Source organism: Streptopelia decaocto (genome assembly GCF_964273445.1).
Source record: "Streptopelia decaocto genome assembly, chromosome: 2".
Lineage (NCBI taxonomy): Eukaryota > Metazoa > Chordata > Aves > Columbiformes > Columbidae > Streptopelia > Streptopelia decaocto.
Genome location: NC_138655.1, coordinates 67,956,483 through 67,978,294, shown reverse-complemented (window position 1 = coordinate 67,978,294; position 21,812 = coordinate 67,956,483). Strand labels below are relative to the sequence as shown.

Genomic DNA, 21,812 nt, shown 5'->3' with positions numbered 1-21,812 from the left:
GAGCTGTCATTTGCTTGCCTTGAGAAGCTGGTGACCATAGGGTGCCAGGAGCTAGGGAGGCTGCGAAGGTTCAGCACTGGGAGATGGCTTTGCCACCACTTCCAGGTTCCCAGTTAGCCCATCCTGGCAGAGGAGCAGCCCAGCCAAGCAGGCAGAAGTCATGCAAGGTCCAGCTCTAGTGTCCGCCAGAGCCCTGAGGAAATAGATGCAATGCCACAGATAGAGGTTAAAGAAATAGGAATCTCCCAGTTTGAAAGATGACTGTTCTCTGAGAAAATTTCCAGCCTGGGAGCCTTCAGTTCTGGGGGAGAGGGGGGGCAGGTTTCTGGTCATTTCGCTTTTGTTGTGTTTTTAACTTGGACTTACTCCTTCATAGCTGCATTTTCAGGTTTTGTTCTTTTTCAATTATGAGAAGAAAATAAAGAGAATAGCAGCTTCCACTTTTTATGATGTGCTTTTGAAGGAAATAAGCTCAGTGAAGGCTTTGAGGGCAGGCCAGATATGATATGGAAGTGGGGGACATTATTAGGATCATACTGGGTGGCTGAAGAGGGTTATTCACCTACATCTGGATGATTGAGTTCCTCCACCTGACACAAATGTGATATAGTGAGATGGTATCTTCCAACTGAAAAATTGGTATGACTTGCACTTTATTTCAGATCCATGGGTGCTGCAAAATTCTGCTATCCCTCTCACTTTATTATGGATGGCAATCTCTCACTGACACAGGCACTAAACAAAATGTGAGTTACTGGCTGGCAGAGGAATGATTTGATAGCTGTCTGATGGCATGCAGCAATGCCTCATTCTGTTCAAGATTTTTTTCTTTTTCCTTTTAAGCTAAGCAAGGTCACACTGAGCCATTTCTTGTATGGAAGAACTCTGCAATCACAAATGTCGAGGTACTGCAGGAACCAGTGCTGGTGTCACTGAGCTCCTGTACCGATTCAATAAGGCGTGGAGGGCTGTTTCAAGTACTTTATTTTTTTCTAATTTGGGGTTCTGATCACAGAATATAGGCACTTTTTTTTAACAAGTGGTAGTCTTGATAAGCGAGAATGTAGGGAATCACATCAGCTCTATCTGCTGCAACTCTTGTTGCATCATAAATTCTTTAAATGAATATGAAATGCATGTTTTCTGTCATTCCTGTCCTATACCATTTCTGTGAAGGGTGTAATTGTTATGCCATGCCACCTCACAGATGAGTGTGATGGTCTTTTCAGCTAACAGGTAGTGTTAGTAAACCACATCAAGATTCATATGAGTTGTTGGACAGGTGCTATGAAGCTTATGGTTTGGGGTGGTTTTCTGTAGTCCTAAATGCTCTCAACAGTATCCCATAATTCAGTGGGAAGGTAAGCTTTATGTTTTCCTCTGCAAAATATATTTAAAGCAATGTAAACTTTGCCACAAGTAATATATTTAAATGCTCATGAGAATGCACAGTGTAGTTTCATTGGATAATGAGATACACAGATACAGGTTACATAGCTGGATACAGGTAATGGCTGTTCTGCTGAGCTTTTTGTACTCTGGTTACATAGCTGTGATACAACAGATTTTAGAAATTATATAGCACTACAAATACTTACGGATCTGATACAAAAGATAAATTAAACCTTGGGGGCAGCAAAATATTTATCAAAATAATCTAATTTTGTCTGCTTCAGGTTGTGCATAGATTCTTCGTCATTCTCTTTTTTAACCTTTATTTATTTTATCAAACCTGACAAGAAATTGTGTAAAATGTAAGGACATATAGTAGAAATATTCAAATTGATACAGAGGAAAAGAGACCAAATCAGGACTGGGGGGGCTGCGAACTCAAAAGCTTATATTTTTTTTTTCCATCTGCTTTGACTGGCCTAACGACTGATACCCACTCCTCTTAATGTTACTGCAGAGACTGTCCTCTGGTCCCACAGCATGGACCTGCAACACTGACCAGCAAAGAGGTTCCTCTGGCATGAGCTGTTTGTGTGGTTTGTGCTTACGGCAGAGCCGGCAGCTTTACCTGCCACAGAAACAAACCACAGCTGGTTACACATTCCCCAGGTCTTCACAGACAGCTCAGGCGTTTGCTCGGAGCCCTTCAGTACTTACCAGGAATGTCAAATCCTCCACTAACTCTAACTGACGTTGTGATTACAGGACATAAACGCATCAATGACAAACAGCACGGTGACAAGCAAACCACCTGTAACACTGCGGCTTGTCGTCCCGGCAAGTCAGTGCGGATCCCTTATAGGAAAAGGAGGTTCCAAAATAAAAGAAATCAGGGAGGTAAGTCTTGGGATGTCTGCTTGGGACCCTGGCTAGCTCGGTGTCCTACCACAGCATGCCCCCACGGCTTCGTCCACTGCACTTTGCTCATCGCAGAAAGATGAGGACAGACTTCTTAGCAGGGCCTGTTGTGATAGGACAAGGGGTAATGGTTTTAAACTAAAAAAGGAGACATTCAGGCTAGACATGAGGCAGAATTTTTTTACAATGAGGATGGTGAAATACTGGCACAGGTTACCCAGAGAAGTGGTAGATGCCCCATCCCTGGAAACATTTAAGGCCAGGCTGGATGGGGCTCTGAGCAACCTGATCTAGCTGAAGATGTCCGTGCTCATTGCAGGGGGGGCTGGACTAGATGGCCTTTGAAGGTCCCTTCCAACCTTACAGTAAGGTGAGCATGTGTTGAGTGAAAAGCCTGGAAAAGCCTTTCCCTGGGGGAAGTGGGGGCTCAGCACAGCTCTACCCTCCTGCCTCCCTTGAAGCTAAAGACCACATGTGAAATAAAAAAACAGCTTTACGACATATTCGTCTATTATGCACGATTTGGCAAAGTGACAGTTCAGTGACAGAAATGGCTCATGCGGTTTTTCTTGCGGCACAGCCTCCTTCTCAGTAATACTCAGGTGATCCTGAGTTGGAGCGTTCCGGCCATTTCCAAATCAGTTACCATGGAAAGGCCTAAGAAGCAATGGAGAGTGCGGGATAGGAGATCAAATGCTTAATCTACTTTTTAGAAAAAAAGTATCTTCATCTTCTTTTATCTCCCAGATCTCACTGTGCTACCTGACTTCATGTATTCCAAACACGTATTGATTTTTTAAGTCCAGAATTTGTCTAATGGTATTCATTCAAAGTTCTGTGCTAGCAGCCACTTTTTCCTCTAATCAGAAAATGCAAAAATTATCATATAGTACCAGTTTTAATTCTTGCATGTCCTTGGCTTGGTATAGCACATACCAAGCCAAGGATCCAATGCTTTTAATCCAACAAACAAGAAAATTAGGTAGATGTTATGTACATGTAGAGAAAGTCTGAATAGGACATTTCAGAAAAATGAATTTCTATTCTGGAGAAAGTAACTATACTCTTTCTACATTTGTGTTCATTCCAACATGGGATGAGGAGTTGAAGATCACAATAATATGCTGTTAATTTTTTGTCATTTGACTATGTCAAACAAAAGCTTTTGACAGTCTTTACCACAGTGAAACCAATTTTTTTAATCTCAAATGGTGATTAAAGACAGTAGGTTTCAGTGAGCTTTAAAGTTTAGTTTCAAATGTGAAAAAAGTTAATGGATATTTGTCTACCAAAGAAAATTTTATCAAATGTAAAAAAAAAAAAGAGTAGAAAATCCTTTGATCAAAATTTTGTATCCAGAATTTGCTATGAAGTGTTAGTTTATGGTAGCCTTGGAAGGAAAGGTGATGATAGAGAACAGTTAAATGTCTCATCCTCTTGGCTTTCAAGTTCTTCCAAATAATTTCATTTCAATTCCAATTTGATTGTCCCAAGATTTTTTTAACAAATTTCCCTCTGAAGCCGTATCTTCACCTCTCAGGATTTGGCCACTACTGAAAGGGTCTTTTCTCTCCTTGCATACAGGGCAGTAAAAGCAGTGTGTAACACTTCATCAGCTGACGGAGCTGTCAAAAGCTGTTTCCGAGTTTTTGTTGCCAAGCAAGCAACATGGTGTTCCTCCTTGTGCCTTTTGCTTTGTAAACTGTGTTGGTGAAAACATGCCAAGGTTGTCTGTTGTAAACTCACAGAAAAACAACTCAGAGCCCTGCCATTCGAAGGGCTCTCTGTACTTACTGAGACCTGCAAATAAAAGGCAATTACAAACTGGATTTTTTTTCTTGGAATACTGTTTCTTTATTTTTCATCAAGGAGTTTGGGAGCTATGCCTCCCAGTAGTCCTTAGTTACCAAGCCAGCTTTAGAGATCTGGAAGAATTAAGTCACTTAACGACACTGAGGGGAAGAGAACATTATTTCTGTGCAGATGTTGGGGTCATAGGAAACCCTCTCTCTTTTTTTCTTTAATCCTCAAAAAATCTTTGTAGAGATGTGAGAAGACACTTGTGTGTCGAACTACATTTCCTGGGTGGAAGGTGTTCTGTTTGCCTTAGGCACGGGACATTTCTGGCTCAGGTTCTGCCCGGCCACTGGACTCTTGGTGTTTGCAGCAGGTCAAAGCCCTCAAGCAGCCACACGCTCTCACCCTGGTAGGCTGGAGGCGAATCTCCTGGAAAAAGCAGAGCTACTGTCTGAGCACATGGTCAGAGGCAGCCTCAGCCATGAGACATGATTCCTCTTGGTCCTCCAGATCTTTTAGGTGTCCAAGAGAACTCTCAGGCAGCAGGAATCAAACTGATTTCTTAATTGTATTAAAATAGGAGCAGATGTGAGTGTGAACCATATTCAGCTGTAGGTTTTACAGCTGTCAATACTTTGGATTTTATTTTAAATATTGGTAACCTCATACAGAGCACTGGGTGAGTACTTTTAGGGCACAGACTTTTAGAGGTGAGATTGGTCTGTTGGTCTGTGTACATTCAATGACTGAAGTGATTATTCCAGTGAGCACAGTTTCAGAAACAAACACCTCCTAGTCTAGTGCAAGGAAGTAAGAGAATAGTGTTTGGCCAAATAGGTATTTCAATAAGGCTAATGTAGCGAGAAGTCACACCGCACATTTTCTTAAGTATAAGGGTAATGGGCAAAATATTACTCATTTTTTCATTGCTGACATGTGACCAACGTCAAAGAATAACCAAGATTGGCACTGGAAGCAAATGCATAAATGACTGTAGCATTTGTCAGAGTATTTTGTGCTAGATGTGTGGATACCCAGAACTGAACATTTAACAGTAAATATGATCAAACAGAAAAAAAAAAGGCAGCATCCATCTCAAGATGTGGTCTAATTTCATCATCACACAACACACTGAGCAGCAATTCCACGAGGGATGGTCTTTTGTGTTCAGTCTTGTACCCAGGAACAACATGTAGGGTTGCTGTACAATTTTCAAGATAAGATTAAAAAAAAAAAAAAGAAAAAAAAAAGGAAGAAAAGCATGACTGATTGATCAAATTATGGTGAAATTCCAAAGCCCATTATAGAGCGAGGAATTGATATTCTGGCCTTAAACAGAGCTAGTGAACAGAAGATGCAATCAGTAATTCAATCAGTCTTCGGAAAGAAGAATAACATGTGTTGTATGTAACCAGCAGGAAAACGAATTAACTCCTTGCTGACTGACATGAAGCCAATGGTTACTGAAAATGCTTTTTTTAAAAGCCCAAAATATTGCATTGCAGTAATAGTTAGGAATATATTTTGTTTGTAACACATGAAAGTGCTAACTCAATATGAAGGCCTTTCAGGATGTTTGTGAAATAACTCCAAGGACTGTTTTGGCCTCATGTGTTTTTTTCTTTCTTTGAGGTGTTTTGGTTTGGTTTTTTGTTAACTAAGGTATATTAGTGCCAAGATCAAATTTAAAAATAAAACCCCAAACTGGCTCATTACCACTTGGGTTCATTAACAAGCTAAAAGTTGATGATGTGCATATATTTAATCCACATTAATTATAATTTAGAAGTGCTTCTGTACCATTCTGAGATATCCCAGAGCATAAGGCAGCCCGAAATTTCATCCAGGGACACAAGTCAGCTATTAGTAGACTAAATGGCCATTTATCTGCAATTCATTTCATTAGCAGGCCTTCTTCAGTTATCAGCATTTTTTCCTTTTTTTCTTTTTATTATTGAAAAGTACTGCATTTCAACTTTTTCATTTTTCAGTCAGCATTGCAAATGTCTGTCTTTGAGGGGGTTAACAGACTTGTCCTGAAATTCAGGGTAACAGCTGTTGAGGACTAATCTTCCTAGGATGGGAGTGTTTGCAAATTGGCTTGAACAGGCAAATCCATGTCCTGCGAGACCCCAGTTACCCTGTCTAGGCAGGAGTTTGCATATTCACTCTATCATGTATCTTGCAAAGAAAAGACAAAAAGTTTAGAGGTGCCTCCCCTCCATCTCATCAGTGAATCACTGGGTTTTGAGAGGCATCATGTTCTACAGCTTCCTCGCAAGGGGAGGAGGGGCAAGCACCGATCTCTTCTCTCTGATGACCAACGACAGAACCTGAGGGAATGTCAGGAAGATGTGCCAGGGGAGGTTTAGGCTGGACATCAGGAAAAGGTTCTTCACCCAGAAGGTGGTGGAGCACTGGAACAGGCTCCCTGGGTGGGTAGTCAAGGCCCCAAGCCTGACAGTGTTCAGGAAGAGACTGGATATCACCCACAGACACATGGTGTGAATTTTGGGGTTGCTCTATGCAAGGACAGGAGCTGGACTTGATGATCCTTGTGGGTCCCTTCCAATTCAGGATATTCTATAATTCTATGGTGATCTGCCCAGCGGTGACACTCTCTTCTTTTGTCTCTGCTCAAGTCTACAGGAGCCCAGGTGCAGGTGGCAGGGGACATGTTGCCAAACTCAACGGAGCGTGCTGTGACTATATCAGGCACCCCTGACGCCATTATCCAGTGTGTGAAACAAATATGCGTGGTTATGCTGGAGGTAAGTGAGCGCTGGTTATACCACTTCTCACTCAGGAGATGCTCAAACACATTATTAATTTTCAAACGCCCTGGGTTCCCCAGGGGTGCTACCTGCCCTTCCCATGCCAGGATTTCAAGAGGACTTGGTTAGACTGTGCCTTTCCTGGTGTTTGAGAGCTTCCCTCGGCAGGGTTTAGCAATCAAAGATCAGGGCTGTCATGTTACTGTCAAACAACAAATCATGTCCAGCATGGAGCTGCAGCCCATTCTGAGAGAAAACCATTTTATTCTGATGCAAAATAGGGCCAAAAACATCTACATCTTGTTTTAAATAGGAATAATTCTGACTAATGTAATTTAGATTTACCAGGACTTTTTGCTTCCTTAGGGTCAAGTCATTGCATGTGGCCAGAATGTTTCATTTTCATTGCAGTTGTTTACCTCTTAAATTAAATGATACAAAATTAATGCATATAAAAATCTGGGCATTTTAATACCTGTTGAAAATGCCCATAATTTCATACATTTCTTAACTGATCAACTTGCATAGAAGTTTGAAAAAAAAATTTGCAAATCAAAAAGAAATATTTTGACCTTGTAACTATAACTTTTAACAAGGGACTTGAAGCATCTCTACTTTTAGAACATTTTCTGCTGGAAAAGTTTCTGTGTTTTTTTTGGTTTAGTTTGTTTTTTTTCTTAAATCTAGTCAATGGCTGTGTCATTATGATCTCTGACACCCTACTGTGCTGTTATTCTTTTAAGAGGGGAGAAACAGGAGAGTATTTGTGACAGCACTGTTGGTTGTTCGGAAGCATGCAACAGATCAAAATGGCACACAGCCTTTGCATCAAAATGTCATACAGCCTAATGCAAATAGAAGTATAAAAATTAATAAATCCCCTGTGTTTAGCTGGGGAGAAGTGAGTCTTGCTTCATTTTTTTTAACTACTGCGAAGAAAGAATTTCTTAATAAAAATGCAAGAAAAAAAAAATTTTAGTTTATTAGAGATGGAGTACATGATGGCAATAGTTATCAGCTCTGTGAATACAGTGTATAGTCTGCTGTACAACTGACATTCATGGAATGAAGAGTTATTTGCTAAACAAGATGAGTGAAGCCACGTCTCAAAACCAGAAAGACACAGTTCTATTTTGCCACAGGTAGAGCCACTTTTTAAATAGCATTTAAAATGTTGACATAAGAAGTACTTAGTTTTAACACAAGTCAAAACACAAGCAGCACTAAGACGACACTGGCTTAACTAGAGTTTGCTTCCTCAAACATTTAAATAACTCAGAAAATGTATGTGCTTTCATTTGCAGCATACATTTATTTTGGCAACAAACACTTTCATTGACAAGAAATACCTAATATATTAATCAATGGAAGTGATATTGTTTTTATCTTCTTTGGTTGTGGTTAATGCCCTGAAACCAGGGCACCATTCTGCTAGGTGTTGCACAGAAAGTTTGAAGCCTTTTTTAACAAGCAGGTCCTTCTGTTTTATTGATGAGGAGAAAGTTAGCTTTAGTCAGGGGCTTTCCCTTTGAGTCCCTGCCTTAGTCTACAGGGAAAAAAACTCTTTCCATGCATTAGGAAGGCCATGGTTACGCTCCTGCTGCAGCCAGGAGGATTTTTCTTCAACCTTTCAGCTCAGTCAGACAAAATGCAAGGTCAGGCCGGTCATTTGCAATTGAACAAGTGACTTGAATTAGTAAAACAAGAAACCTTGATGAGTAGCAGTGTAGGAAAGATGGATAAGCAGGAGATGTGCTCTGTGTTAACAAAGTGAGAGCATGGGCTAGATTCTTCCAAAACCTCCAGAAATTTAAAAATTGTGCCCATGTTTCCTGAAATGCCTTGACATGCTTAATGAAGCTTCATAGCTTCATCCCTGGAAGCTTCATCCCACCAGCGCTCCCAGGTTTAGCTGTGCAGTTGGGACCTCAGCTCTTCCCCGGGAAGGCCAGACAACTGGCCACCATCTTGCTTTTGGGCTGATGGGGTGGAGGGCAGGGTGGGGTGGGCTGGGTTAGCTGCATGCCTTGTTGTCTGAAGTGACCAAGATAAGGAGTGATCTTTTTAACAGAGCTCTGCTTCATTATGCATTTTGATCATTTTGTGTTTTTGTCTACAGTCCCCACCCAAAGGTGCCACCATCCCCTACCGTCCCAAACCTGCCTCTGCACCTATCATTTTTGCAGGTGGCCAGGTAAGAGCAGACACCATTTTGGCTTCAGCTGGAAACCACACCGTCTTGGTCCAACCTCAGCCAGCGCCTGTTAGTTTTCAACATTTACTCTTTTTTGCCTGGTATAGTATTGATGTGCTTTGTCTACTCTGTGTGCTTGTAGTTGGCAGGAAAGGGGGACACTGCATTGCAAACTTGACACAAAATTCTGATTACTGGTATTTTACCAAAATTTAAAGTTTTCTTCTGTAATTAGGAAAAGTTTGCCCTTCTGCGAATTGAGAGGTGTTCAAATGAGATGCTCCCTGAGTGGGACAAAATTACGTGCTGTAGGGGTTGTTTTTTTCACTCTTAACTTGCAGCTCCGTCAGCAGTATAAGCAGTTTTGTCATCCTGTCAGAGATTATCAAACGAAGCTGCTCACAAAATGCATAAATTTTTCTCTCATGGTTTTCATATTTTTTAGGACCAAATAGTGTGTTTTGCAGTAAAAATTTGCACACACGTAATTCCAGCTGCTTATAGTTTCTCAGAACCTGGTAGCAATGGGGTTCTGAGGTTAAAGGAACTGCATACGTGCACGTGCAAACCTTCCCAGCCATGGCGTGCAACAGCCTGATTGGTAACAAAGAACTTTCTTGTTTTGTTTTGTTTTTTGTTTTGTTTTGTGTTACACAGTGAAGTTTTGATGATTCCCCATTCATTTTAAGCTATATCAGTCAGGATTCTTATCTGCCCTTAAAACCCCAAATGCAATGTGGCTCTTCCTTGGCTTTTGATAATGCTCTGAAATGGATCTGCAACATGCCACTAAGACATGGCGGGAATTTGCTCTGCCATCATCTGTTGCAGGGGGAATGCAGTTTTAGTAAGTCATGAGCCAGCAATGAACACAGCTGATATGTACCCTAAAAACACCACAGGAGGCTCACAAAGGGGACCCATACAGCCAACAGCCTAAGAGCAGCAATGCCCAGATACGTGCAAAGGTGGAGGAGTGAGATTCTGCAAGCCCTGCCCAACCCAGGGAGAAACTGATCTCCTAAATCTGGCCTAGAGGAAGGCAGCCATCTCTGTACTTGGGATTCACGTATGTTAAGCCCCTCTGGCAGCGAGACACCCCCACTCAGCCAAATCTTTTCCCCTATATAATGGCAAGGCACCTTTTTAAGCAGTTACCCAGTGGGAAGAGCCTCTCACGTGCATGGTGGAACATCCACAAGCAGGTCCCACCTCCCCTCCCAGTAGTCCAGCCCAAGTCATTGCCATGTCTCATCCCAGTAGGCAATTCAGAGGTCATTTGAGAAGCCAGACACGGGGTTCCTGGTGGGGCTGCTGGTATCAGTGGTGGTGCAGCAACTGGTGCCTCTCTGATCTGATGGTTTGTAAGGAAGCTCCTGCACATCTCAGGTGTACATCAAAGTGCCATTGCTTCCTACAGGCCCTTGTAATGGGCTTTCTCTGAACTTTTGTCTCGGGGTATTACTTTCTACTCTGTAATGATACATTGTGATGTATATCTGGATTTTCATAATCTGGATGTAGTAGCTTTCAGTTCCTGGTGTTCAAGGCTACCACTCTTAGTTGTCTTCAAAATAAGAAATCTGCTTCCTTAGTGACCAAAGTTGAATTGAAATTTAAAATTATTTGCCAGAAGTTGGTCTATGACTGAAAGTTCAAAATAATTTACTCCATATATATATCAAGTTTACACTGCAGTGATTTCCTTTAAGAATATGTGTGTGTATATATGCAGCAGTCCGTGCTACCAGTATTGTAATTACCACTATCTTCAAAGATTGTTTCTGTATGTGATTACTTGAAAATATTGAAACTGCTAGAGTAATTTGAGCAGTTTGTATAAATAATTGAAAGTGTCCTATTTTAGGGCCAAATAGTTTTTTTCATCTTCAGTTCTACCAGTTAAAAAGTGTTCTCACTTTTCTAATGCAACCTTGTTTATGTGAGAAAGAGTGTAGGAGATAGACACTTTTCGTGTGGTTTGAATTTAGTCTGTGATTAAGCAAACTTTGTAAGAAAAAACCTAAGGAGTGTTTGGGAATCAGTATGGAAGGACGCTTTACCAAACTTTCATAAGTGGATATTGATACTGAAAATAAAATCTTATCAGCAGTGCTAATTCTACCCAAACTTTTGGCTACAGTATCAGATGTTATTTTTTCATTCTAAATTACACCATGGCTATCCTGAAAGGTTTTGATTTGTTTAATGCTTGCATAGCAAACAACACTAGCAAGATCACATTTCCAGTTCTTTTTAGTAAGTTGGGGTTTTTCTGCTTTAAGTATAGTTTTTAATTCTCTTGTGCTTCTTCGATACTGCGTTGCATAACAGTACTAAAAGGAGGTTCCTGAACACTGTCCTGCCTTGCTCTACCCCTTACCGATATTTAGCATATGCAGTGATTGAAAATGAGAAAAATCCAACACTCCTGCCTGAGGGAAACAAATGGGAGATTTCTACCAACTGTGCTATGTTGCTGTTTGGATGGGTACTTGCAGGGTACAGCTTTGATTCATGCCTCATAGCAATTTTACGGTTTAAATTGAGGAAGATTTGCAGACCAAGTCATTCCTGTGTCAGTATGACGTTAGGAAAGTTGCCTTTGACTTTGATGGAGCAGACCCGTAGCTCAAGTCCTTGGTGAAATGTTACAGCACAGATGTCTCCATAGCCTCCACCAGGCTTGTATTTGGCGTGCCTCAGCCGTGGAAGGGCAGAGTTCCTCTGCTAAGGGATAAAGCAGTTAAAGACAGTTTTTCTCAATCTAAATCAATCAACTGACCTTTCGGGAGCCTAAGAAGTGAAGAGCACTTTTTTTTTTTTTTTTTTTTAACTGGGAAAGAAAATTCAAAACCCATCTTGTTCATGCTGCTCTGATGGTTTTCATTGACAGCCAAATAAGGGCTAGATAGAGCTCTGAACCTTCATTATTTCTTTCTCCCATTTGTTTGCTTCCTCATATGTATACATGGAAGTGTGAGGGAGCAGAGCAATGAGGAAAGGGGTGACTTCTGTTAGGTTCGCTGCTGGTTTTTCCGCAGTGGTTTCTTGCTGATTTGCAGACCACGACTTGGGAAGCACTCATGTAAAAGATATTTAAAGTAAAGCCATGATCAGAAAGGACTTATGATCTAGCACAGAGGCACAGAGACCAAAGTGTGGTTTCCAAACCTGCTGTTTGCTCATGGACCTAAGCCCCTGCCCAGCACTGTTTCCAGCTGTAACCTCCCTGAGGCCATGCACAGAGTCCCCACTCAACAAAGCAATGTCACGTCTCCTTAAGGTTGTCCTCATTTGGTGAAACAAACACATGCTTTGCTTGCTTGAACACATGCTTGCTTAAGACTCCACTGACAGCAGTGATCACCTGTTTCAGTGGACTAAAACCTTCTCTTGTCATTTATAAACAATCAGTAATGACCATCCCCTGTAGATGCATGTGGGTATGTGTGCCCATGAGCATCCCATTGAGCCCGGTCACACACTTCTGTCTAAAAACTGTTGGTGTGCGTAATGTTAGCCAGATTGCACCCTTGCTTTATAAGTAATTTAAAAACTAAATGAAATGTTTCTTCTCCAGAAGGGAAATTCTGCTGCAAAAATGTGCATCAAGCAGTTGAGGCATTAAAGGTTTTAATAACTGAACTCCATTAAATGAATTGTTTTATCATATGCAAAGGATTCATTACTTACTAAGAGGTCTTTTGTCAAATAAGCACTTTGCCAACTAAGCTAATGAGCTCTGTTCCTGTTTATAATTCTCCCACTACAAATATTTATACATTATAATTTGTCTTTCTGCTTTCCTGCCTGTCTAAGCACAAGCACATTAAATTTTTTCTGACATGTCATTCCTTTCAGAAAAGCCCTAGAGGATATAATAGAAAATTATAAACCCTCTATAGTTTTTTCTTTGTAGGCCATTACAGAGAGTTGAACAGAGCCAGCAGGAAGACAAAGGGCTGTGCTAACTGGTGCCAGACATGCCACTGTGTCCCTCCTCATGTGCTTTATTTGCATCCTACACGTCACCCCAGCATTGCCAGAAGTGATGCCAGAAACTCTACCCATTGCACTGCTCTTGTGGTGCAGAGGCTGGATTTGGAAGGGGGATATTTGGCTTCTTCTGGAACAGGCTGCCCAGAGTGGAGTCTCCTTCTCTGGAGACATTCAAAACTCATGTGGACATATTCCTGTGCAATCTGCTCTGGGTGAACCTGCTTTAGCAGGTGGGTTGGACTAGATGATCTCCAGATCTTCCAACCCCAACCATTCTGTGATTCTGTAGAAGACCACCATGCTGGGGTTCTCCATCATGCTCCTATCTCCAGACTGGTGTGCTGACCCCCTGCCCAGGCACTGCAGGACAGGCTGCCATCCAGCACATGTGCTCACCTACCTGCTGGGATGGCAGCCAGGGGCACGAGCCCCATGGGGTGCACCGGGGCACACAGTTGCTGGCATTTAGCACCTGTGGCTGTCATTAGCCAGATGAGGTCACAGAATCACAGAATCACAGAATGTTAGGGATTGGAAGGGACCTCGAAAGATGACTGAGAGCCATCTGGCATGTGTACCCACCAACGGCAGTCAGGAGCTGGATTGCAGGGCACTCCCTGGGCAGGTCTGCCCCATCCTTGCTGCCCCATTGCTGCTTCGGTATCAGCATCTCCCTGCGGATATGTGTAGCATCGGGAGGGGAAGCAACCACCCCCCATGCTCCTTGACCCCAATTCTGCCCCCAGGAGATGGAGCTGGACTAAAGAGGTCCTGAGGACCAAGGTCATCAGAGTTTAGGCAACAGCACTTGGTTTCCCTTGCTTGCAAGGGGTACGTGGGCAGCCCAAGAGAGATCCTGGGCATTATCAGCATTATCAGGCAGCACAAGACAATTAAGCTTCACTTGGCATTGAAGGTGATGTGGGTGACATTTGCCTGGGGAGCCAGGAGGAGCATTTCTTATGAGAACAGGAACCCCGCTTGTCCTACCTGACTGACCTGTGCCTTAACTGTGCTTGTTGTTTTCAGGCGTTCACAATCCAGGGGCAGTATGCCATCCCTCATCCAGACGTGAGTCCAGCGCATGTAAATTACTCCCTTTTTCTTCCTTTCCCTCTTATTTGTTCTGGGCAACATTTGCTTTCTACAGTTAGCGATAAAGACATGGCCTAAGGACGCCTTTCCTGAATGACACACTGTATAGCCAAGTGTTAGCTCAGCTGCAACTCTTCTGTTGTGTAATAATTGCTAGAAAGTACAATGGCCCAGGAACAAATGACAGTTATCTTGGTCTTTTTTGCATGTGATATATTTGAGTTATTTTAATATGTAATTCTACAATAATTAGTTAATATTAACAATAGCCATTACATGTAATAACAGTAGAGATGTCATTTATAACCAAGTTTGGGTTTTGGTTTTGTTTTTTTGGTTTTTGTTTTTTATTTTCTCTACAGTAGATTAGAATGAATAATTAAACCTTTTTTCTTTTCAATATAATTTTAATTAATCCAGTTTTAGAACATGTAAGATGGTTTCTCTGCTCTGAAATAATTCCATTTGATTGGTTAGTTCTAATTTCCCATCCTGCCCTGCAGTTGACCAAGCTTCACCAGTTGGCTATGCAGCATCCCCCCTTTACTCCCCTTGGGCAGACCACCCCTGGTTTCCCTGGTACGTACCCATGACCCCCTGGGGAAGTCCTTCTTCTTAACAGCTTTGTTTCCCGTGGTCATTACATCATTTTAATAATAAATGTGGTAAATGACCAGAGATCCTTCTGTTTTCACACATTAATCTGTGTTCTTCCCCTGCCTCCCTATGCCTCTGTTACAGTTCCTTTCATCATTACTAAAACACGCTTTGTTTGTTTCATTTATTTAATCAAAACTGCTTCATTTGTGCCATTGGCTAAAAGCTCTGAGTTTCTTTCATTCAGTCCTTGTAAAGTTATTATGTGCCATACAGTATGTACCAGTTGGTCCTGAGTGAAGTACTTGGGCATAAATCTTGTCAAATATCCCATTCGGTAACATGTTCATAAAGAAGTAAACGTAGAAAAACAGTATGTAATCAGGGTACAGAAATACTGGTGGAATAAATTACTGCATGCTGAAATTCAAACTCCTTGTAGAGACAAATATCTTAAGAACATCTGTAATCATCAGTGCTGGGCCAAGTACCTCTTTTCCTACTAGATATGCAGATATGGCTACGAAATGCGATAGAAATTTAGTTAAATTAAGGACTGCAAATTTGGCCCATACTTATTAAAACTGAAGCTGAATTTTTGATTCAAGAGTGAGAAGTCAATTTACCCTGCAATAAATAATTTTCACTGTACTTTACTGCATAGATGTTTGGCATCTAAAAACTTCACAAACTGTAAGTACCTATGTACTGGTACATGCTTTGTATGGTAAATAACATTTTATCACATACATGAAATTCTATGATCAACTTGATTCTTTTATATTCAATGTAAAATAAGCATATGCGACTCTTACTATAAACATAAGTAAAATGTAGGTGAGACACTTTTTTGTAAGAGTATTTCTTTTTCATATTTTCTAGTTGGAGATAAGTATTTTTGGTATGTCTTTACAGATAACAATAATAATAACAAACACCAAAAACAGAGAAAAAAAAAAAAGAGAAAGGGAAATTATATCCAAAATATATTTTTGTTCTTCAAGATGTATCTGATAAAATATCTACAAGTAATACTAAATTGCCTTTCCTAGCTTTATGTTTTCCTTACTCTTGTCATTAACATACTGCTCTTCAATCTTCTCCTGCTTATATTTGTGAGATGTATGTTTCTGTAACATTCCTCTGTGTTAGAGCAGTAACTCCATTTTTCCTGAGAATTTTCCTTTTGTCCACCCAATTTACAAACAAATGTATGCAGCTTAGAGTATTCTGTACATTTCCCTTCAAAAATTACCCTTCCCAACATTTCTTCAGCAGCTAATCCCACATGTAATTTCCAAATTTCCCTGGGTTAATTTCCTCATCCTTATTTTAATTTATTAATTTTTCTTTTTCACAGCTATGTATTTTGTTCTGCTAATTGTTAGTTTGACTTCCACTTTCATTTTCCATAATCTAGAACTCCTGGTAGACAGGTCAAATTTCAGCCATCCATTAATTTCTCAATTGATGTGCTAAGAACAAACTTCAGAGACCGTTTTTAGGGTAAACCCTTCATTTTCTAGAAGCTTTTTATGACCCCGTGGAATCTCATGTGACATTTGTTGCTTTGGTGGGTTAAAGGTTGATTAAAACAAGACTCATTTGAAATTAGTCCAACCCTCTGAGTTTTGCATCTCTTGCTTTCTTTTCCATTTCGCTAGCAATTCTCTATTTTTCTTTGCTCCTCTCTTTTTACTTTTTTTCCTTCTTTCTGTATGTTTCCTTCTTTAAAATATCATTTGTTGTGTCTTCCCTTCTTGCAAACAACTGACGTGAGATTTTCCCTCTGTCCCCTGAATAGGACTGGATGCCACTACTCCAACCAGTTCCCATGAACTTACTATTCCCAATGATGTAAGTGGACCAATAGTCAGTGTCACTTTCTCTTCTCTGGCTCCTCTGCCACATCTCATCCTTGCTTGATTTGTGAGCACTAGTCCTCAGAATAAACTGCACAGTATTTAGTCCGGGGAGGGGGCATTAGGGTGGCACTAGCACAGGTTGTCTCAGCAGAAGAGTTAAAGGGGATGGAAAAATGTGCAGCTTGTGCCACTCTGGTCTCCACTGCACCCCGCATGTACCCAAGGCAGTATTTTTTTCTGAGCAAAAAAGCTACTTCAGTTATGTAAAATGCAATATAAGGGCTTATTGGAAAAAGCAAGGGCTAAAAGCATTCCTGCTCTAGCAACTCTGAACCGGCTGTGATTGACAGACTCAGTCCCCATGAGCAACATGGTGCTGAATCTTAAAAGAGCTACTCAGAGTGCCCAACCGACATGCTGCATGTCATATAAAAATGCCTTCCCATTTTGTTCACTTTCATTGCAAATGGGTTTTTTTTTCAGTTTTCATTACAAATGAGTCACTTGGAAAATGGAAGATTTCTCCTCCAGTGAAAAATGCTTTCAAGCATGAGTGGGATCACAAATAGCAATTATATTACTTAAGACATACTTATAATATTGTGTAAGCCCTATTAAACTTGGTGGCAATGATTTACAGTAAGAAAAAATACAGAATAACAACGAAATGAAGGTAAATATTTTATGAGTTCTGTGAGTTCATAAGCTTTCTGTTACTTAAAAGATATCCTGCTGATTTGTCAGTACCTGCTTTATAACCCAATTTATCGTATGTTGAGAATTTTATGGAAGAACCGTATTTCTCCTTACAGTGCAAGTTTTTTTAATCTCAGTCTCAGGCAGATGTTGGTCTTGCTGTCAGTGATATAAAACCAAGGTCACTCTTCTCACTTCACATCTTTCAGGGTTCATAGCAGAGAACAAGAGGGAGAAATTTGGCCTTGTGTCCTGTAGTACAATAGAAAATTCAAAAAATAAATGTTTCTCATCTAGGAGATGTGAAGAGCCCTGGCTCAGCGCTATTCTCTGAGAAGCAAGCGCAGATCCATGTGCTGTTTCCAATAGAAGGTTTTTCTGGCTTCACAGTGCCTGTCTTCTTGTTGTTGCTAAAGGAGCAAAACCAAAGCAAAAATGGGGTCAGGCTCAGCAACAGCACGCAGGGGCTCTAGAGGTGATGAAAGGGAGTTCTGGTGTTTGTACAGTGTCAAGGTGTGCAGTAAAGGACCAAAAGGCTGGAGTCCTGCCCACATTTGCTTATGTGTGTGTCTGTGTGTGCACCTCTTGTGTCCTGTTGGGCATCAGGGGCCGCTTGGGAATTTTGTAAGAGGAAAACTGTTTTCCCCATGCATCTCTCTGAGACATTTGCTCTGCCCATGCCCTGGGCTGTTGGCACTGCCCTGCCAGGCCACACTCAGGTTGCCTGGGTGCCATCTCCGGGCTCTCCTGGCATAACTGTGCATCCTGGTGTCCCACAGCCCCATGGCTGCTGCAGCAGGGCTGCTCTTTGGGCAGCCCCTAGGCTAGAAATGAGGAGATGAGAGAGCCAGAGGGACATGGAACAGAGATGGAGTTGGATGAGGAGGCACCAACACCTGTGTTTCATGTGTGCCCCATCAGTCGGACGCTGCGCACGGAGAGAGGGCAGAGCAGGAAAGGGCAAAAGGGATGCAGAGGCAGCAGCAGCTGTGCAGCAAAGCCAACAGAGGCAGTTTGATTTCACTTTCATCTCCTAATCCTGGTGTTGACAGACAGGCAGTCAGTGTGGCATGGTGATTGTTCATCTGGTTGAAGGTGAAGGAAGCTGCAGTCCCAACCCGAGGGATCAACCCCCTGAGCTGTATCAGTCCCGCAGCTTTCTCATCATATGTGCTTACGTGTGCCGAAGTCCAGCATGCATGAGAAGAACATGAGACTTGCAAATATTTACATACTCTACAGCTACCAGATAAGTCAGTCTGTATCTGCCTATGTGCTACACTTATTTTTAAAAATCAAGATAATGATAAGTACCTGAAGTCAAAACCTCAGTAAGAATCTGATGGAGCAAAATCAGACATAAAGAGAATAACGAGCTCAGACTTTAGCCTAGTAGATACTAATAGCCATTTACAATTTGCATAGCTTCATATTAAAATAAAATTTCCTTACTCCCTCTGGCCTTTAGGCAGTAACAGAAAATTTTTCTTCTGTTATTAGTAATTACTGTAACAACATCATGCTGCTTTCTTCATAAAGTGTGCTGACAATTGCAACTAACCTGTTGCTAAATAACAAAAAGGTATCAGAGAACAAAGAAATGCATTTTACGGAAAACTATTTTCCATATGCTAAAAAGCCCAGGCTTTGTCTCCAAATGGTAAATTCAGGAGATTTGCCTTTCTAGGTTTTCCTAGAACTTCTGGATATCCCCAAAAAGAGAATAGAAGGCACATTTCTCCACGTCCCTCTCTGAAGTAACTTTTTTCCATATCTGGTATCTCCTTTTCCTCATCAAAACCTCTCATAAGGGTATTTGGTTGCCTTTCTTTCCTTGCTGGGATCCTGCCGGGCCTTCCACTGCCGTGCAAATTATACAATATAGGTGTCTTTCACACATATCCCAGAATAATGTGGCGTAACAGTGTCAGGTCCTGAAGGGAACAGAAGGGATGATATCACTTAGTGTATCTGATTGGGAACAGATAATAGATGTTTTAAGATTTTGTGATCCAATCATCCAAAATGGCCATTGAGAGTAAATGAACAAAACAATAATTTAAAGATTCTTATTAAAAAATATGCGTATTTTGCACATATATGGGAGAGGCAAGCAGAAGCAAGTAAAAGAAAAACAACTTCCCCCTCAGAAAACACCACTAACATTTTAAGAAAGCTATAAATCTGATCAATATTCCATAGAAACAGAAATGTCAATCCATCCAAGTCGGAAATGGCATACTGAAGAGCCACGTTTATTTCCTCATGGAGCCACAAGGACTTGCCTGCAAATGATGGAGGAGGACTCATGTGCGCAAAATGCTCTTGGAGCAGCCCACAGTGAAACCCAGTGTTGGCTCCACATGATGCTCCAAGGAGGGCCGTATAGTGCTGCCTCTTCCCCCAGTGGTCACTGGGAGGACTGAGCTCTCATCTTTGCAGATCCCAAATCCATCTCCTGCAAGGGGACAACCAGTGCCAGCCCTTAAGGAGAAGACTAGGGCAGCGTCAGACTCCAGCTGTGACTTTCATCAAAGCCACCCATCACCTACATGTTACAGGAAAAGTGCACCTTGCCCTCCCTATAGCCCCAGATGGGGAAATCCCTCCTCCAGAAAAGCTCTGAGAACAAATGCCATGTTCTTATAAAACTAAGCTGGTGGCTAAATCTGTCTATGACTCAGAAACTTTCAAGTTGGATTAGATGGTTTAAAATCAGTGATTAAGCAAATACTTAATAATCCACACTAGACAAGTTGAGAAAAGTCCTGCAGTAGGGTAAGTCAAAGAACTTCTACTGTCGGCAAGGGACCTGTGGGTTCAGCCTCAATAAATTTACCTCACTGCTGGGTGCCCATGTAACAGAGAAATAATGCCCAGAGCAAAAATACAGAATTAACCAGATTCTGTCAAGTAGGCATGTTTAAGAGGGTGTGTTATCAAAAAAGTCAATTCTATCACTTTTATATGTTTGCACGTGGCCTGATCTTTGTCTCTGCTTAATCTGAGAAAATGTCAATTCATTCTTCAAGTAGACATGTCCAGATGAGGTCAAGAATCAGCAGAAAGATTTCACACGCTGAATATCCATCAGAAGCAAAATGAGACCTTAGGTGGAACAAGGTACTTTTGAGAATGAGAAGTAATTTGCCCCAGAGCCACCTGTGGCTCACTTTAGGGAACAGGATGGGAACAGATGTTGGGCTCTCAATAAATTGAAACATACCTAAATCAGCAGAGTCACTTGTGTTATGAAACAAGTATTATAATACTTCATTTCTGGAAATGTTTTCTCAGTTTCCTGTATGCCTTCTTGCAAAGCCTATGAAATCATTATAGTTCAGATTTTCCATTATCCTGGCAAGAAAAGTGAAGTTATTTAGTAGTAGTAGTAGTGGTAGTAGTAGTGGTAGTAGTAGTAGTCATGGTAGTAGTAGTAGTAATAGTATCATCATTGTCACTGTTTTTTAAGAGGCACAGAGTATTTAAGCACCTCTTTCTGGGCCATGCAGTAAGTCTGTAAACAATAGTGATTATACCTCAGATTATGTCTGCCTAAAGAGGACTCTGCCCTCAGCTTTTCTAACCAAAAGCCTGTATCTTTATGAAAAGAGACTGAAGAGTCTTCATTGTGATGAGTACTTCCTCACTCAACTAATGCAGAGGCTTTGCCAAAGCCACTGGACTTGCTTTGGGTTGGCAGTGGGGTACCAAGGGGAACCATATGTACCTGTGGACATGTATGGTCAACCTCCAGACAGCAGATATCGAGATGCAGAGGCTACTTCCTTGGCCCTTTATAACATCACTATACTCATGATGAGAAAAGAATCTGATTTTTTTACCAGTACTCAAAAAACAAGTGAGCTCCATGCCAATTCCTGTGACAAAAAAAATAACTGCAGCATTGGACTTGGATAATAAACCAAAACCTAAAAGTCTAATTGCTCCTGGTGCTGCAAAGAAGTAATGCAATGTGATGGACATAGAGGAGCAAACCTGTAGGAAACACGCAGCAGAAAGCTATGTTTATTAGGCTCCATCAGTGACTTTAGGAATATGGGAAGAAATACAGATATTTAGCATTTATATTTAGCATTATGAGGAAGAAATAAAAAAAAAATAGAAGAGAGGGATCTGAATGAAAGATGGCATGGTGTATTGGGAAAAATTATCAGCATCAAGAGTTTGGGGTGGGAGAAATCACAGTAGGCCTTCCAGTTCCACCCTTTAAGAGTCCAGACTCTTTATTCAGTCCTGTTTGCATTGGTACCAGCAGAACTCTACTGAAGGACAGAGTAAAACAAGAAAAAAAGCAGAATTCTGGCTCTTGGAGAAGTTAGGAGGGCGGTCAGCAGAACTGCTACCTTGGACTTCCAGAAGGCAGGCTTTGACCTGTTTAGGAGGCTGGTTGGCAGAGTCCCTTGGGAGGCAGCCTTGAAGGGCAAAGGAGTCCAGGAAGGCTGGTCTCTCCTCAAGAAG

General features: G+C 41.3%; 1 protein-coding gene across 5 annotated transcripts in view; it reads left to right on the top strand.

Moving 5' to 3' along the window:
• The window catches only part of LOC309436906 (poly(rC)-binding protein 3-like), a 151,578-nt gene that overhangs the window by 105,388 nt on the left and 24,378 nt on the right, over positions 1–21,812 (top strand). For 3 of the 5 annotated variants that reach the window (XM_082046558.1, XM_082046555.1, XM_082046556.1), the window contains exons 6-11: positions 2,158–2,289; positions 6,750–6,878; positions 9,001–9,144; positions 14,107–14,163; positions 14,676–14,751; positions 16,574–16,626. In XM_082046558.1, the coding sequence (XP_081902684.1) occupies positions 2,158–2,289; positions 6,750–6,878; positions 9,001–9,144; positions 14,107–14,163; positions 14,676–14,751; positions 16,574–16,626 (591 nt within the window). The remainder of the gene's footprint in view (positions 1–2,157; positions 2,290–6,749; positions 6,879–9,000; positions 9,145–14,106; positions 14,164–14,675; positions 14,752–16,573; positions 16,627–21,812) is intronic. The other 2 variants (XM_082046559.1, XM_082046557.1) reach the window with 1 other exon arrangement.